This window comes from Lissotriton helveticus, chromosome 5_1, assembly GCF_964261635.1.
Source record: "Lissotriton helveticus chromosome 5_1, aLisHel1.1, whole genome shotgun sequence".
Taxonomy (NCBI): Eukaryota; Metazoa; Chordata; class Amphibia; order Caudata; family Salamandridae; genus Lissotriton; species Lissotriton helveticus.
Window position 1 is genome coordinate 774,615,666 of NC_136065.1, and position 18,992 is coordinate 774,634,657.

The 18,992-nt window shown below is 42.3% G+C and overlaps 1 protein-coding gene across 3 annotated transcripts in view; it reads left to right on the plus strand.

Annotated features, from left to right (window-relative positions):
- PSAP (prosaposin) overlaps positions 1 to 18,992 on the plus strand; it is a 237,666-nt gene that overhangs the window by 25,412 nt on the left and 193,262 nt on the right. For all 3 annotated transcript variants that reach the window (XR_013594790.1, XR_013594791.1, XM_078643248.1), the window contains 2 exons: positions 3,288 to 3,431; positions 12,467 to 12,523. Coding sequence is in view for 1 of the 3 variants with exons in the window: in XM_078643248.1 (XP_078499374.1) it covers positions 3,288 to 3,431; positions 12,467 to 12,523 (201 nt within the window). In the remaining 2 variants the exon portion in view is untranslated. The remainder of the gene's footprint in view (positions 1 to 3,287; positions 3,432 to 12,466; positions 12,524 to 18,992) is intronic.

An 18,992-nucleotide genomic window follows, 5' to 3' on the forward strand; every position in this document is an offset into this window, starting at 1 on the left:
CATGTAAAATGGTGCTTTAATCTGATTAAATTTAAAGCGACATTAAAACTTGAGGGGGTAAAAGCCCCTTGCATGTTAGATGCGTCAAATAAAGCGGTTCTCTTTTTTTTTTTTTTAAGTTTCTCTCTGCCACGTCTTATGCCTGTCTGGTTGTGCCAAAGATGTTGAGCGCTGCACTTGTGCTGTAGTATGTAAATATATCTATGCCATACAAGGTTGAGCTCAGGCCACACAGGTCATGGAAGATCAAATTATGGAGTTGGGCAGCAGAAGGCAGGTGCCCCATAGGCAGTCTAATACTGCTCGGGCTGTTCCAATGTCGCCCGCTCCACCCTGCACCTCCCCAGCTGAGCTGAATAGCCAATGTGAGCACTGGTTCTTGTGACTGTGGTCAAGCATCGAGGAAGCCTCAAAAGGCTTACACAAACGAAACCATGACCAGGCACTGAAATTTGTCTAGATAACAAGCTACTGACTGTGTTGGCGAGCTACCCGTAGCTCACAATCAACCAGTTGGGGACCCTTGCTGAACTGTTATGGGTGCAATAGCTAAAACTAGAGGGACCCAGTCTTTCATTGCTGCCTGCCTTGCCAAATAGGTCTTGCTATGTCTCACTGGCATAACGAAACTTGAAGGGGCCCCCTGCAAGGTATGTGGAGGGCCCGCTCCAGAATAAATCCGCTCTGTCCAGAGGACTGTGCTGAGGGGAGCCTCCTGGAGCTTGGGGGGGCACCCCCGGGGATGCAGGTTTCTGTTATGCCACTGCTATGGCTATCTGCAGGTGCTTGCGCCTACAATGTTTTGTGGATGTCTGGTTTCCACTTCATTTTGGGTGGCTTGGGAGGGCCTAAAGTTCATGGATATTCTTTTTGCTAGCCCCAGGCGAAGTCTGGGAATTTGCCATTCGTTTTCCGCTTTTGGTGTGGTTATTACTTTTGGTATCCACCCCAAAAAATGTAAAGTCTAGTAATAGATCCGTGCGGAATTGTTTTGACATTCCATTTTTTTTTGGTCTGCTATATGCTTAATTCAAAGTCTGGTGTAACGCGCCATATCTTGTAGTTGTCAGTTGATTTCTTTCATGTAATCTGCTTTAAGAATTGCAACTTTTCCACCTTTGTCTGCTTCCTTATTTATTGAGTTTGGGTCATTTTGAGGTGGTAGGGGGCCAAGGTCCAAAGAACCACCAGCAGTTAGTCTTTACCAGCCCTGAAGCATCTAGGTGTAGGGATGCTGGTTTTGTCTGTACCTTTGCACGCTGCACCAAAGGAAGGGAGGCCACTCTGAGCTGGCTGGCTGGCGGGGGGGGGGGAGCATGGAATACATGGAATACATGGAAACAAGTCTGGGAGCTCCTAGTGTGGTGGGGTGCTTGGTTTGTGTGGTCCCTGGGAGCAAGGAATCAGGTGCTTAGTTCGGTTGGGCTTCTGCGTCGAAGGCTCTTATGGTTCTCACCAGTGGAGGGGACAAAAACAAGCTAGACTCAAACTGGCTTTGGTTGCTGCAAGGTGTCCGGTACCTTGGGTATTGGTGATGTGCAGCTCTGGTTGGTCCTGGCGTCTTCTCACATGTTGGGAAGACTGACCGGACCTTCGGGAGTACGGAGACCTCTTCCTGGTTGGCTGCTTGGTTGGTAGAGTGCAGGGGGGGGGCAGCAGAAGGTAGACCAAACATAGCTGTTTGGTGGCTGTAGCTCTTCTACTCCAAAGGAGATTGCTGGCAGCCACCGGGGCACTTGGCAGATGCACAGCGGCAGGACGACTGTCAGGACCGGTGCAGGTAAGTAGGGTTTGGCGCCAAGAGATCCGCAGCTGGTCCTTTAATGTTTCTTTGCTCTGTCCTCTTCTTGTGTCCATTGAAGCAGAGTTCCTGGTGTCAGGAGTGCCACCTAAATACTCCATTTAGGGGCATTAATGGTAGTAGCCAATGGGCTACTTACCTTTGGGGTGCCTACACCCCCATATGATCACATTTCTGTGGGAAGTCGGCATAACCCTCACCCAGTGTATCACTTTTTATCAAAAATCAAGATTTTGAAATTCTATCCCGTCTTGTGGTAGCCAGGGTTGCAGATCAGACAGCAGAGGTCTTTGAAGCCTCCTGCCTTGATATGCTGATAATTAGCCATCCTGCTTGGAGGTAACCACTCCCCCCGGCTGGAGCAGGCATTGTTTCTGACCTAACTTATTTTGAATCCACATCGGGCTACATCGCCTTTTTTGGACCCTACTAGTTGTTTAATCTCAAAAGACCTAAAAATGCAATTCATTTCTAATCTGCAGATAAAAGGGAGGCTAAAAATATTAATCTGTCAACAGTAAAGACCTATTTGACCTCTCCTAGCATAATGCAAAAGGTAACAAATACCATATATTTAACCTTCGACACTAATCTACAGCATAGGTATATTCTGGTGAGATTTCGTCTGAATTGTATACCTCTAATGTTGGGTTTACCCCGTAATGTTTATGTTGCTTCTGACCTCCCATTTTGTCCATGTGATCAGCAATCTGCTCAGAATGACATACACTTTGTTTTTCTGTAAATTTTATTGTGATGAAAGGAAACTATTTATTATCCCCATTATGCGTAGAATTAAGTTTAGACCGTGTTGTGTAGCCCTTTATTACCTCTGGCGTTTATTTCTCTAGCGTTTTATTTAATATACTGAACAATGAACTCATTTTATTGTATTGTGTAAATTATGAATTTGTTTTTTAAATTACCATTTTTATGTATTTTAACCATATTGTACTGTTAAACACTGTAAATGTCTTTATACTGTAGTATACTTTTTATGCCTACATTGTGTTAGCGAAATTGTTATTCTGACTGACTACCGCATCTTTCTAACACTTTGCAGTGCAATCCTTCTCATCTTTGCCTTCTATTTCTGAAGATATTGCCCTCTGCTTCTTTCTGTTCTTTCTCTCCACTTGGGTGCCATTTTAGTGGAATATGATTGTCCCAATGGACATCTGTTTTTCATACATGAATGTTTTGATAAAATCCCACTCTTTCACCATAGGAGGCTAGCTCCTTCTACTTGGAAACATTACATTTGAGGATGAGTGGAAGATTACTGAAGCTTGGGGTCTATTTGGAGGTTAAAGTGTCTAGTTTCACTGATTATCTTGAAGGTTGAATCCTATTACAATTTGGAACAAACTTGAGACTAAATGTGTCACAAAAGTTAATTTAAATTTTTTACTTCGTTTCTATACGTGCTATTGTACCCGCTTGTCTTGTCAAATGTACATTCAGGTTTACTTTGTTATTACTTAAGGGTGATGGTGATGTCTGCAAAGATTGTGTTCAGCTGATCTCGGATGTTGTCATCGCTATAAAGAGCAACTCTTCGTTTGTTTCCAATTATCTTGAGTTCCTGAAAAAGCAGTGCGATGATTTTGGAGGGCCTATGGCAGAAGAGGTAGGTTATTTTATTGCATGTTCTATTTGATAAGCAGTTATGTTAACTGATGATTCATTGTTTCCATTCATTTAAAACCATACCAATTGAACAAAACAACATTTCATCATAGGGAAAAAAACGAGTAGTCTCAGTATAAAAGCTTCATCTCCGGATAAGTTCCAAAATAGATTGCTCAATTCAGTGGACTGGTAATCCCATGCCACCCATTTAAGTCCATGCAAAGTAGAGGTGGTGAGAGTTGGCTGGAACTTTGCCACTTCAAGTGAGCGCACGGTTCTTAAACAGGTATACAATGGCTTGACCGCTGTTCACCAACATATACATAAAGTAAATAATTTACTGAGGGCGAGATCTGCAATTAAAATGCAGTCAGATAAAGTGCATTACACTTGAAATAACCGTACCAAAAAATATTTTAAGATTTGTTCTAAACATTTGCAGCTTAATCTGGTATGTAGCAGGTCTGCTGCTGTTCATCACTACGTGCATGAACTACTGAGAACCTACTCTACCTTCAGTGACAGTTGAAGCCACTAGGTAAAGTGAATTTCACTTCAGATGTTTGACTAGTACTCTCTAGGCTTTCGCTACTAGTCCAGTTGGTAGTGCATTGTGCTTTAAAAGTTAATACCGTTTTTAAAATAACCATAGACACCCAACATTCGCAACTAAATCCAGAAACATCACTCTTGTAAATAAGCTAGTGGATCTCCTTTATACACTTAACAATCCTAAGTTAACTGTGCATAGTCCCCAGCTAAGATGCAATTGTTACAAAATCCTAATTGGCAGACTGCAACAATTGAAACCGCTTGGTTAAGTGCAGTGTGCATTAGGCAGAAAAGACTATTCTTTAAATGGTATATAAAAGAATATTGCATCTTGTTTTATCATCTTAAAGCATACAACACCTGGTACTCCCAGGTTGTCTCACATTCCGGTACTAACCAGTCCTAACCCTGCATAACTTCTGAGTTCAGACTAGATCAGGTGCTTTTCAAGGAGGTAAGGCTGTAGGGCAGAAGTTTTCAGAGTACCAAACTGCACTGGTCAGCATTGCCTTCGTGATGAGAGGCAATATTTATCAAATTTTAAAGTTGTGGATAAGTCTGAGCCAACCAGTTTTCTGCTACCCTCAATTTAAAGAACACCTTGTAACTCCTCAGTTGAGGTTCATTCAGGCCAGATTAAATGATTCAGTTGGGTATGGATGTGTAGCAATGTGTGCTTTATAGAGAGGTGGAAACCTGAGAGGCTCTGAGGTAGAAACTTCTGACCCATTAATGAGTGTGTGCCGCCTAAGTAAAAGTTCAAAGGCAATCCTGTCCAGTCATGGACAATTGACCGCCTACAGGGAGATCTTCAGCCCTTCTGATTCCCCAAAAGAACACATTGACTCTATTCTTACAGCAAATCACTGTCCACAACAGCTTGTGTCCCAACATATGAAAGTAGGTATGAAACTAGAATTAATCTGGGCTGACATCCCAGTGAGTTGATGGTCACTCCAGCTGCTTTGATGCAGATAAAAAGGCCTACACTCAACCGGCTGTACCCTCAACTTTAGAACCAAATCACATTTGTTACTTCCCTTCTCAGAAAGGGCAGTGTATTTTGGCTGAGAAGTGTACCTCGCAGGTGACAATTGGAGTCAGTTTTGTTTTTAAGGAAAATATATAGAATATATTGGTTTTGTTCTGGAGCGTTTTATTTCTATAAAAGCTTAGGCATGATAGATTTTGTTGTAAATGGTATTAAATAACCTTTGCTCCTCCATTCCAGGTGTTTTGGACAATGCTTTACAAAGGTTTTGGAGCTGCTATTGATGGTGTAGGAAGCTGGCTTTGTATATACTATACCAAGAGTGTTGCAGGGATTCTGCTCAGACACGAACTGTGCACAGAGACCTAGGACCGCAGTGAATTAGGGTGTGCCAAAAACTCACCTTAGTCCCCTACCTGACTAGCATCAGTGTCTCATTCACTCTTCATTCTATAGCAAAGTAACCAATGATTAGACAACACAGAACATGTGACTTTGGTTACCTCAGGTAAAGTGGGGAACTGACACTTTTGTTACTCTTATCCCAGTGCAGAACAGGGAGTAAAGGGAGACACGAGCAAGTTTAAAATGTTTATTTTTAACGCCGTGATCTCAAGTGCAGCATCTTAGCTAATACAAGCAGACATATAATAAGAGATGATTGTCAGCATAGTTACTACACCATAAAATAACTACAGAAGGTCTCTTTAGGCTTGCATAGGCGGCCCCATACCTCAAAGGATTAGCAGGAGTGAATCGCGTCAAGTTCTGCATAAGCTCTCAGCATACGAATGTTCTCCAAGTGTTTTCCATCATGCTTACCCAGTGCATTATTAAAGGCGCCAGTATCTGAGGTGGCCACAGCTGCATATGTGTTCTGTCTAGAACGTGCGCTGATGAGTTCGAACAGCCAGTGTTGAAATAACCTTGAAGGCCTCTGCACTCGCTGTACAGACTAAACTTACAAAACAAGTCTAGCAATATAGAAAAACAAGTTATTCTTATGTGAAGCAAAACACGCAGCCTAGCTTCGAGCAAGTAGTGTGTTCCTTGTGCAAAGGTCAGCAGAAAGGTAAAATGGCGTTTAAACTTCTAATAAGCTCATGCTAACTTAACACTGTGTGTATGTAAGGATCATCCCCACTACACCCTCCCTTGATCAGAGCATGAAGAAGTAATGAGGACAAATCAGGAACACAGAGTACAAGTTCGAGAAATAGAATAAAGTTCAAATTTGCCATAATGGAAAAACTGGGACCAACTCCAAATCAAGAATCTTTTCCAAAGCAGTTATTACTTGTGGGCACAGTAAAGCCAATAGGTTGAGGAAAAAATGGCAGAATAATAAAAAAAATCTGATCTTCAGCATCTGACAATGTCAGTGAGAAAAAAAATAGAGAAGCAAAAGTACCTCACTCCAAAAGTGTATATGCACAGTACGTTGCAACAGCCTCCAGCAGGAAGTCATTGTTCTCATCCAAAAACATTTCAGCCATCCAATTTAATAACTGGAATGAACACACATGTCCAATAACCGGGGCCTCTAGCACCATCGGAGGACAACTCTGGTTTTCTTCAATATAACTGCGTACCAAGAATTCATGCGCCACTGGAAAAATATCCCAACGACCCAGGACTCCACGCATCGCTGCACAGGCCATAATCCCGCCGCCAGAACAAAGCAATTCATGAGCAACTAAGGGACTCATCAGTTGATCGTAATCTGCATTGGGAGACACCACACTGCAGAGACACAAATCCAGAGCCCATTCGAAAACGCAAGTCGGGCAATAAAAAGTCTGGACGCACGTGAAAAAGGAAAATCGAAATGATGATCCATAAGCCGCACTCAATGTAGACGGAGGCAGCGCTCCATAGTATTCAAGCATTCTATTGTGGAGCAGCAACAGCCAGGGCAGATAGTCTTGTAACACGGAATGTGCATCCATTTTGGAATAGACAGATTAATAAAAGCACTCCGGCAACCAGAGCGAACATCAAGGGAAATCCACCAAACAGGCTGAAAAAATTGAATGAAAAAATGCTGGGAAGACACCAAATATATAGTTTGGAAGGAAGTTACAAGGCCACTACTGACAACTTTAAAAAAGTGCGCCAGCCCAGTGGTCGATGAGGCATCAAAGATAGTCTGAACCAACTCCCCAAAATGCAAGGGAAAGTCAGTATTTAATAAAGCATGCACTTCTGTGCGGGTGTTTGCCACGTGATGGGCGAATGTTTCACGGGCAGATGTAAGGGCGACTTCTTTCTGGGACAAAAGAGCTCTTATTCGACTCCTCTTGTTGAACTCTGCTTTCAAGGTCGGAATCTACGGCCAGATGGAAACATCCAGCTTCCCATGTGGAGGAGGAAACTGCACATTTTTACAACAAACTACACTTTGTGAGACTGTAACGATATGGAATTCCGGCTAACCTCCCACAACACTTCATTATTTAAAAGTAAATAACTACCGTTTGCTAGTAATGTGAATGTGGGCTTTATAGCAGGCGCTCGTGTACCTTTTTAAAACGCACGCTAAATTCGGTGTGTCCTGGTTACAAGAGCCATGCAATTGGATATTCCTACGCACTAACGAGCGATCAGGTGTGGTTGTGCAATCTTCACCATTTAAAAAAACCTTTTCCCTCCCTCAGGCATCAATAAGTAAATGGCAGTGACCAAGCTTCATGAAGATAAGCTGAGCCGAGAGGTTCTTATCTGCCAATTGCAAAGTACTTCATGCAAGCTTCAAATTTGAACAGAGGAAAAAGTAACGTTATTAACCCATGGATTAGCCACACAGCTAAATTTGTTACGGCCACAGAAAATGGCAACGGTTCTAATTTTGACATCAATGTTATCTCCGTGCACTCCTGACTTGTTAGTGATGGTTTTAGATGCAAGTTCTTTTTGGTGCAAAACCTTGCTGCACTGTCTTTCAGTGTCTTCTCATGAATTATAAACTATGTGGTCAGCAAACCACAAAGGATGTGCTCCTTTCACATGAAACGGAAGTTTCTTCACTCACTCATTGGTTATAATATTTCATCAGGTCCATAAATTCATGATTCTTAAATCCAATATGTTTGTAAATTCTTTTATTGATTCATTATCATCACAGTATTGTAGTTTCATTCTAATCATGAATATTCGATTACTTGTAATATGCCCAATGCATTTCGGGTTAAAAGAACTAACCCTTCATCAGGGACCTGTAAAAAATGAGAAACATACAGGACCTTAGCATTCAGAAAAACAGTGTTTACAGGTTACATGCCAGAAAATGGGTTGTAGCCCAGGCTCCAGCATTATACAAAAATCACGTAGGATATAATTCCCCTCATCATAAAATCCAGTTAAAAAATCAACCTACTGCACAAAGGCAGTATCCGGTTAAGCAAGGAGCTAAAAAACAAGTCGGGGAGATCTTAGATCAACTTGAATACCAGGGGGTGATGGAAACATGCACCTCATCTATGAACAATCCTTTGTCTCCAAACCAGACCATACATATCATCTAGTTTTGGACTACAGACACTCAAACTCTTGTTGCAAAACTTTTGCAGTACAAAATGCACACAGTGCAGCACTGATGAATAACATTGTGCGCAAAAAATATAAAACCACATTAGATATTTCTAACGGTTTCTTCTGTCAAAACATTGCACCAGAAAGCAGGTATTTGACCGCTTTCTCAATCGTGGGGACAAGGCAACAATTTTGCCATCTCCCCCAGGGATTCAAGAATAGTCCAGGATTATTTTCAGCCAGAGTAACAGTTACTACAAACGTACGATAATGAGGCATTATCATATGTCTGACATCTATCTTACAGAATATGATTTGGACGTGCACTTCAAAAGAGTGAACACCATAGTACTTCGGTTCGCTTCTGAAGGGTACAAATTCAATTTTAAGAAATCACGAATTGCCCACCTCAACGTCCTATTCTTAGGATAAGAGTTATCAAGTTTTTCAGAATATAAACTAAAATTCAGTAAACACAACTACATTCATATGTAACACCTTAATAAAAGCTGTGAAATTGTAGTGTGATATCAAACCCAAACAGTACTAGCAGTGACCATTTAAAACCATGTCAGAGTTTTAAAAGTGCCTGCTAAAATTTTCACTTGAAAAGAAATGAAGCTGTTATCAAAGCACACCACAACAAAACAGTGATAGACTAGAACACACTAAAATGAAGAAACAAAGTTGGTCAAGTTCATAGTCTTAAAATAAAAGCACCAGTTGCATGTGAAATCTATTAAGACAATGCTGTGAAAAATGACTGAACTCTACTGAAGAAAAGCTCTAGATGGCGCTGAAGTACTGAATAACTCTTCTATGAATGTCTCCAAATGATACGATGTCTTTGAGATTTAACAGATGCGAGGTTTCCTTTTTAAATCTTAAATCCGAATGTTTCTTACTTGAAAATGCTATTGTCACTATAGCACAATGAAGGAAGAGGTACTTCGACAATCAAATCCAAAGTCATGGAGATGCGCAACAGCGTTTTCACTTTCTCCTGAAGTCCGATTGCTTTGTCCCCTTCAAGCTTCTTGAAATAAAGTTTTTAAAAAAATGGCGTTTGCTTGACGTTACGCACGTACACGCAGCGCATTAGAACGTGGGGATCAAGGACGCAGGAACCGAACCCTGAGCAACACTGCATGAACAGGTTCTGTGGAATTCCGAAGCAGCATAGCAACAGGTGAGAGAACATGTTTACTTTCAATATAGCCACCAGAGCAATTCGAGTCGTAAGATGGCAGTTGAAACAGTTTATCGGAGGACAGCGCATTATGTTGATTTGCAAAAAACAGCAAACTTCTCTGCATAGTTTACTCCCGCTCAGCCCTGATGCGCTTTTCCTTTTATCGGAGAAAGACCATTAGCAGATTTTCACGCACTATTCCAACTGTCCAACACCACAATTCAAGAACGATGTATATTGAGAAATTAACTCCAGCGCAGATCGCATCTGTCAGTTGTAACAGTTTTCTTTTGTGCTCATTAATGCACAGGCTCGGACTATTTTCATTGCCATGAAAGTAGTTGAAGTCTTAGTAGAACAGTGTTAAAAACTGTAGATTTTAAGTTATTTGATGTTGAGACCAATCCATGAAAATGAAATGCTTGAAACGCAGGGTTGGTTTCAGACCATCGTCGCCAGTGTAAAATCAAGATGAATATCCAATTTGATGAAAGATCGGTTTATTCAGGTAAAGGAAATGTCCCATCAGCTTGCTCTAGTCGGGTGCAACTGACTTGCTGACCACTCATATACATTCTATCGCTATGGAGCTACTTGAACATCAACTAAAGCTCTTAAAGAAACCGGTATGTACATACAAGTAAAAGGCACAATATTACAGCCCCCTTTCCCTCATTGGATAGCATTGGGCCTAACTACTTCTGCACCCGGCTGCCCCTGTGCCACTAGGGGTGAACTAACTGTACTTGCCTGACCCTGGGGGACCCCTGAGTCTGTGCCCAGAACCCTAACTTCACCAGCCAAGTACTCGCCTGGAAACCAGTAACTCACTTACCTGCCATGGATAACATTGACTGGTTTGACTCAATCTTCTAAGTGTGAAGTTTTGGAAACTAAAAATATTCATATAAAATCACCCAAATTCCGAAGTGCTCTCCTGTGATCAGGGGAGAAGCCAGCACTGCACCTTGTAACCCAGTACTGAACCGCAAAAGTAATCCTTACCGGGTTTACTAGTAATCTGTATTTTCTCCATAGGAATCCATCGTCTGTTTTTCTATGAAATTTCTTCCAAGTGTCTACTTTTGAAAACTTGCAATATTTTTTTAAAATCATACGTAATGCTGAAACGCAATTACCTACCTTTTTTTAAGTTGAGACCCCAGTGCTGGATTTAGGAGCCCAGTACTGGATAACAAAAAGTAACGAGATCGTACTTTACCTGCATCCTGAATTTTCTCCCTTTGGATAACATTGTTAGGTTTTCATTGAAAAGTGTGAACTTTTAAAACCGCTTTATATTCATGAAAATTCACTACAGTAACTAAAACGTTTTACTAAATTGGTTTCAGTTTAGACCCCAGGACTGAATCTCGGATCTAGTCCTGGAACTACTAAAGTAATCTGTATAATAATCAACTGTACCTATATGCTGTAAACCCATTGAGCTCAATGCTAAAGTGTCTAGAATTGTGTTGCCTTCTCCAACCCCTGTATCTATTGTGTCCACAAACTTTATTGCTTCCTTGCAAAGTAATTACATGAGTACTCCTATCAAGAAAAGTATATTTTAATGCTTGTTGGTTCTAAAAAAATAAAACCTCTCTTTTGATATAAAAACAATCGGCCTGGAGTTCAGTCTTTGAGTGTGAAACCTTTTGCTGACTGAGTGTGTACAACAAATGCTTTCCACTGTCCTCTGGTACTGGCTTACTGCTCGACCAAGCTACCACTTTTGAGAGTAAGGTCGGTCCTGACCTCTAGGGTTTGTGGACTCTATATACACACACACTGTACCTCATTCTGGTCCAGTATATATAGAGAGCCACTTTCTTACAAGGGCTGCCCCTAAATACTGTATATAGGGGTTGTTTTAGGGGTCTCTAGGTCAGTAGCCAATGGGCTACTGACCTTAGGGTGACTACACCCTTGGTGTGCTCACCCCACGTGGGGATTTGGCACAATCCCTAGTCCAGATTGGAGAGTGCCTGCCATCTGGAAGATGGCGGGCACTGAAGTGTGCTTCACCTCACCTCCGTCACCTAAGGGGTGGGGTTGGGAGAGGTGGACACTACCTGGGCTCTGTTAATTTTTCCTGCCTGTCTTCCTGCCAAAAAGGAGGGGGGGGAAGGGGGCCTGCTCCTAATAGCTGGAGAGGCTGGTGGTCGCATTACTAAGGCTGCAATGCCTTTGAAGCTCCCCTGCCACAGATGGCTCTTCCTGGCCTGGGGGAGGTGTGACCACCTTTGCCCAGGAAATGCTTTGTTTTTGGGCTCTGAGTGAAGGCTATCACCTCAGGGTCCAGAAACCTCTCAGTAGTCTGGAAAAGGTGGGTGGGTTACTGCAACAGAAACCCAGCTTACTACGCGGTGGCAGATGGGTCCTTGGACTTGATCTTCAAGAGATTCTACTTGAAGCCAGTGGTGGAGGTGGCTCAGTTAGTGGTGAGCAACCTTTGAACTAGCATAAACCTTGCCTCCGATCTTGACATACAATGAAAACTTGCCTAAAATGACGGTTTGCTAAGGTACGCAGGGGTGAGGATTATCCCACCCAGCAATCCTTGAGATGTGGACCCTCCCTGTAAAGCGAGCAGACTGGGCGTCAGTGTTTGCTTGATCAAATGTTCTAGTGATATTTATGCCCAGTCTGCACAGCTCCTGTTTTCCATTTCACTAAAGGGCTTGAGAGGTGTGGGTGGGGTTTTTTGTGTGCAAAATTAGTAAAAGGTTTAGTTGTACTTATCACACACTTACTTCTTTTTTAGTGCAAGAATTGGATCTCCCAGTATTCTGATGTAGCTATCCAGATGTTAATTCAAATGGTAAGTTAATTCTTCTATTGCTTAGTTATTTCAATTGTTACAAAATCTCTTCTCTTCCGACAGAGCATGAATTTCCCTGAGGTACACTTGCTGGCATTTAAGACTCAAACCTCAAACCCCAGTTGGTTTTGATGTATTTTTTCTATTTTTGTGTTCTATATTGAAAACGGTTTTCCAAATTCTGAAAATAAAAAGCCTGTTCAACCTGTGACTATATTCAACACCATGTTATTTGCATCATGAATCTGTTCTGTCACTTATCTGGCCCAAGTACAAACCAAGGCAGAGTCTACCTGTGCATGTAGCATACAGTTTTGACCTCAAGACTAACTTGGCAAAGTCAAATCATTTGATGCCATCCTCCAATTTTGTTTGCATGCCGTTGCACTTTTTCAGACTCCCAATTCAGACCGGTTTATATTTTCCACATTGGAGGTTGCCACGTCTTCACATGTGAAATGCACTCTGTTTTGTTCTCCTCTTGGTGTGCTTGCATGAGGCTCTTCAATCACCTCTGCAAATTACCTTTTCGGATAGTTGACTAATTCAGCCCCCATGTCCTCCAGTGTCCTAAATATCCTTCGGATACCTCCTATCTATTGGCATTCACTTAATACTTTGAGCCTTTGAAAATGCCTCTGTTTTTTACTTGCAGACTGTTTAGCCTGTCCCCTTGCTCCCTGCTCTACATTAGTCTGGATTCCAGGTGTCTTACCACAGCCCCCCTATAAAAGTTAATTTTTTTAGGATTTAAGGCCCATCTATTAACTAATCCCTTCCTGTGTATAGCAGAGTATTGAAGATTTACTTTGCTTCTCCTTTTGGCACTCTACCGCTTCACTCAGCCTGTTTACCTGGTCTGCATCTGTACAGTCTATGGCACGACAGCTCAAAATTTGGAACCACACTCCATATTAGACAACACACTTTGTCAAAGTTGCGAGCCGAATACTTATGGACCTATTTAATCATTAATAAAGGCTACTTTGCTTCATTGGTTGTAGTCCACGAAGACGTAATGTTCTCTCTGCATCTTCTGCATGATCTAGCAGGTCGTATTGCTTACTAGCCAAGCAACCATATGATGGTAACACTTGTGGTGCTTCCCAGAAAAGTTACTTTCTGCAATACTGGCACTGTGGGGTATGTTGTAATTTGGCCTGCCCGTGGCTCCATTTGGATCTTCGAGTGCTTGGCTGTCTGGTCCTTTTGGCAAGGTTTTCCTTCAAGAAATTTATGGTTGCAAGAAATTGGCTAATAGGGGGTGGATGCCTACCCACCTCAGGTAATAATCACAATCTCTGACAGGGTGAAACTTTAAAGTCACTAATTAACCAGATCTCAATTGCCTGGTGGGTATGGCACAGCAGCCGAAATGAGGGCAGTTTGAAAAGTATTTCTGCAGTAGCAAAACAATGAAGTCCAAATTCAAAACAAAAATCTAAACTAATTAGAAAAATAGTAAAATGTAATTAACAAAATAGCAAATCCAGTGGGTCAAACCAGAGACTGAAGTCTGGTAGGACAAAAGTAGGGCCTTCCAGCAACCAGGCAGGGTATCCTCAATTCGTGGCATCCTTGACTCTACCTTTAAGTGCACACAAAGTGTTACATGTGGCTCAACAGACCGGTCAAGCGGGATTTGACATTGAGCTGTGAACAAGCTGATGGAGAGATTCATGAAGGGACAATGTAAAGATGGGTTGGCATTAACGAGTGAACGCCATAGGCTCTAAACTGTAATGACTGGTTGGTCCTCCGACAGGGTGTTACTTCCAGTTGCAAGGGTTCCTTTTGGACTGGCACATAACCTGCATGAACTGCTTCACCAGTGCAAATTGAGAACACAATTTTAGTCCTGGTGCTTTTTTGTGACTATGATTTATTTCTGCAGCTTTGCAGGCTAGTGAAATGGCTAAAGCCTTTCCTGAATTGAGGTCTCAGGAGGAGTACAGGCATTAGATGACTTTGGAAATAGATGGGCTTCCTATCTCTTGCATTCAACTCCACCACCAAGACAGGCTCCGGCTTCTCTGAGCGAGCTGTACTGCAGGGATTTCATAGCTCCTAGGCAAGTGTCCTTTGCAACATATCTTTGCCTGTCTCATGGTTTCGTAGGATCAGGTCTGCTTCTCTTGATTCATGCGGTCTGCTCCTTGTGCAGGTAAGCTTTGTGTCTACACGTTACAGTGAATACCATTGAGTCCTCTGCTCTGCAACTGACTCTGCAACTGACGATTTCACGCTCTACTCCCTGGAACGTGACTTCGAAATGCTGCCTGCGATGTAGCCTTGTTCGCCGGGGTGTAGTGCTCCTGAAGTAAAACTGGACCCAGCACCCTAAACAAGCCCCAACGACGCAGATGTTCATTGGATGTAAAGGGAGCACGTGCTAGTGAGTGGAGCAGCCCCAAAAACGAAGTAAACCAGGTTGACATGAAGAGGCCTAAGGAAGTAGGGGGACAGAAGGTGAGCAATTGGGAAAGGGAGGTGAAGGGGGGCCCCAGTTGCAGCAGCACTGGGGTGGCCCCTCTGAGTTCACCCCTACCAGCCATTGTCGGGGGCTCAACTGCATTCAGGTGCTGTTGGAGCAAGGAGGTTTAGTAGCATTAAAGGCAACCTGACATTTGAAGATTGAAAAGCGAAAGGAAAAGATAAAGGCTCCAGATATAATCGGCGTTCCAGTATGAGTCACGGTCAGCCAGCCATTACACAGCAGAGAAGTTTCGTATCCGATGATAGGATAACATCGAAATATAAAAGGTCATTTTATTAATTGTTATAGAAATAACACCAGGGACTAGTTCGAAAGCCTGTAAACTGTGGTGGAGGCAAAACGGAGCAACACATTGATAGGAGGGAAGCCTCCGTTCTACACCCCCAATTTAACCGATAAACCATATAAATACACTGGATACGGAAGGGGATCTTGAAGGATGGCACCAAGGAAGCCGAAAGCATGTAATGTGTGAAAAGACTGCCGCCCCTAACACTGATTAACAAGTCTTCAGTTAAAAAAACTGGACTCTAGCAGAGTATTGGAAGCCCTGAGGAAAACGAAAAGAGGTCACCAAAGAAATATTAGGAAGAAAACTAATTGATCATACCCAACTGGGAGTGAAAGGAGGGGGTGGGGGGTGCTAGTGTCAAAATCAATAGGTTTTTTTGGCATGCACTTAGAGGCTGCATACCCTTGTAAGAACCCTGGATATTAACAAAGAACAGATAAATGAACATAAGGTTACTGGGCACCGTGCCCCAAATTCAGATGTATCCTTTTTGTTTTAACCAAATTAACCTAAGATGATATGAACCCAATTTGGAACCTAGATTACCTTCGTCACCATGGATTTTCTCTGATCGGTGACTAAGAACCAGAACTTGAGGAGACTACTTCAAATGGAATAGTGACCAGAGGTGATTCAGACTCGGCTTTAACCGCATGCGTGCGGGTGGAATTCCGCTCGCACGCTGAGATTTTTTGAAACTCACTTTACATGACGAGCTGGGCTCGTCATGAGCGTGCGAGGAGGCTACCTCATGACGAGCCCAGCTCGTCATGAGCGTGGAAGGGGTTAAAGTCTAAGCCTGATAAGAATACGGGGCATTACATTGGGTATAGATTTATCCACAACACCCTTGGTCACCATGTTTAACATAATGTTGATGTATCATAAAAGCCCTGCAAGGGCTATTAAAAGTAACAATGTTAAAAAATAACATATTAAAAACCCATGAAATTCAATTTTAGAAAATTGTGGGTGAATTGCAAGGTATACATGCCCTTATGCCAATAGTATTTATAAGTTTTATATAGCGCTTGTTAGACCCGAAGGTATTGGAGTGCTTTACAAAATTGTGACCAGAAAATACAGTAAAACGTACATGAGCATAAATGAGGTGAGAATTTAAAATAGAAAATATCCAAGAAATAAGTGCCAAAAACAAGAGAAGCAGTAGTAAGACCGGTTCCCGACACACCGCTTCGGGTTGTGCTGGTAACTCTGAGCAAGTGAATAAATTGCAGGTGGTTTATATCTCTAGATGCCTGACCGATGTTGATTAAGAGATTGGGAGAAAACCCTTGGTATAGGCGCTAAAACCCACAAAGAAAAATGTGGGTTGGTGAACCGGAGTGTTAAAGGTCTTAAGGAAAGGTAAAGGGTGTTTACAATGAGCAACCCCTCAAGAGAACACCATTCAGGAGTAGTAGCGCAATGGGGGAATCCAAGAGCTCATCCAGAGTGGCGAATGTTGAAGTAGGAAAAAAAAGGGGGCCAACCGAAACCCACTTTTAAGAGTAGTAGGGAGGATAATACAGTGACATGTGAAAAACCCCAGGGGCTAAAGGATAACGTCAGGAATTTTAGCTGAAGGGGGACGATTACCTAAAATAACCAGTGAGAGAAATAAGCCGGGAACAGAGAATATCAGTACCACAGTAGCAAACCTGTGGCAATTTGAGGTTATACTGCAAACCATCCAAAATGAAGGGGAGGGGAAAAAACAAAGATCATTCCCCTAAATCGATCCCAGCTTACATTTTCTTTATCAAATTGCCCATGTTTGAGAGAAATTGGGGCAAAGGGTCGGAGACAGATCCTTTCAGATTGGCTTCAGCCACAATAACAAAGGGAGGGAAATTACCATGGTCCTGGTGTACTCTGGGCTGGTAAATACACCTATTGTAAAAGCTGAAAAGGAGGTAATGAAAGAAGGGACACAGTTAACTTCAGAAGTAGAATTGGGGGGGGGGTACCAACTAGGTAGTGCATTTCTGAAATGTCATGCAGGGTTAGGGAAAAGGCTGGTATGGCTGATAGGAGTGCGGGAAATGGAAAACCTAAAAATAGCTGAGAACTCAGATCCCTACTGGTTACAGATAGCAAGTGTGACAACTTAGTACTTGTGGATGTCTACTTACAGTGGGGTTCGTATGAGGTGGAAATGGGGCATTCCAAGAAAGATATTGATGTATTGTGTGAAAAGCATGAGTGATTTATTGCAATGGGAGATTTGTCATAAATTGAATCCAAAAAAGCTAGATCCATGGTTTAAAGAAATGGTGTGCTCACATAATATGGTGCTGGCTGATTTCTGCTAAACATGATGTACCGCTAGGAAAGTACTTAGGGTCAAAGGGGTTGTTTAGTTTAAATGGTAGGTTGAAAACAGATCTCCCAGCCAAACAGACCTTTAGGATCGGCACTATGCACTGCCCCCTTGATTGTGTTTATCCTCGCATTGAATTTCACAACAGTAAAAGGGTTCCAGGTAACCCAGAGTGAAGGCAGCGATTATAATGCCCTGTACTTTTAATTATCTAGGAGGTAAACAAGCCAATGTGAAATACTACTTCCCCAACAAATGGAGTACCCTAAATGCCGGACAACAAGACTAACCAAACCAATGAATATGTGGAAAAACTGGCTAGCTGCCAACAAAAGTTGAATATGGAAAGCGCAAGGGATCAGAAAGTGGCCTGGTTTGAAGAAACTTTAGAACATGTGGTACAAATACTTCAGAGTTGAACTAAAAAGTAAAAAAAGCTTGCCTTATTGACAAGCAATCAACACAAGGAAGAAAATCCAGGTTGTTAAACCTGGAAAGAATAAAGAAAAGGTTAGAGACAAGAAGCCTGAGCATAAGGTTTGACCAGGGCAGACTGTCAAACCTGATTAAACTGCGAAAGGAATATTAAAAGCTAGTTGGGAACCAGAAGAGAATTTTTAAAGAGAAATGTTAGGAAAACCTGCTGGAAACTATTGAAGCAGACCATGTACGAAAGTTCTGGAAGCTGGTACAGGAAGCCTCTGGACAGACCCTGGGGCTTTGAGCTGTGTAGTGTAAGACGCAGCATTGTAAGAGGACCAAGGTCAACTGTATGGGACATGTGAAGCGTCCGTTGAAAGCAAAAAACACACTTGGGAGGAGTTGTCTAAGATTTAATAACGCCCTTTACTGTAGAAATGTAAAGGATCTTATAAGAAAGTTAACACTAACCTGAGCAGCAGGAGCAGACAACCTCTCCGCTATCATAATAAAGACACTGTTCAACTGGTGGGCTGAATTTCTATCACATGTGTTCTTAGCCATGTTGCCATGTTATCTTATCCACTAAACTTGGAAGGGGGCAGTAATTAGACCAATACATAAGAAAGGAGATGGGGAAAACCCTGAAGAATTACATATTGATTATTCTGTTGGATGTCGGAGAGCAAGTTTACGCCAAAACAGTCCTGGGTAGATTGAATGATTGGGTAGAACAGCGGTTGATCATGCCGGTGGCATAAGGAGGGACTTTCTCCCACTGACCACAGTTTCGCTGTATGGGCAGTGGCACAGAAGTCTATGGAGCAGCAAGGAAAGCTGTATTGCTGATTCATAGACTTCTGCGCAGCATTTGACCTGGTTGATAGGAAATGCCTTTGGGAGATCTTGGAAACATATGATCTCCCCGATGGGCTGT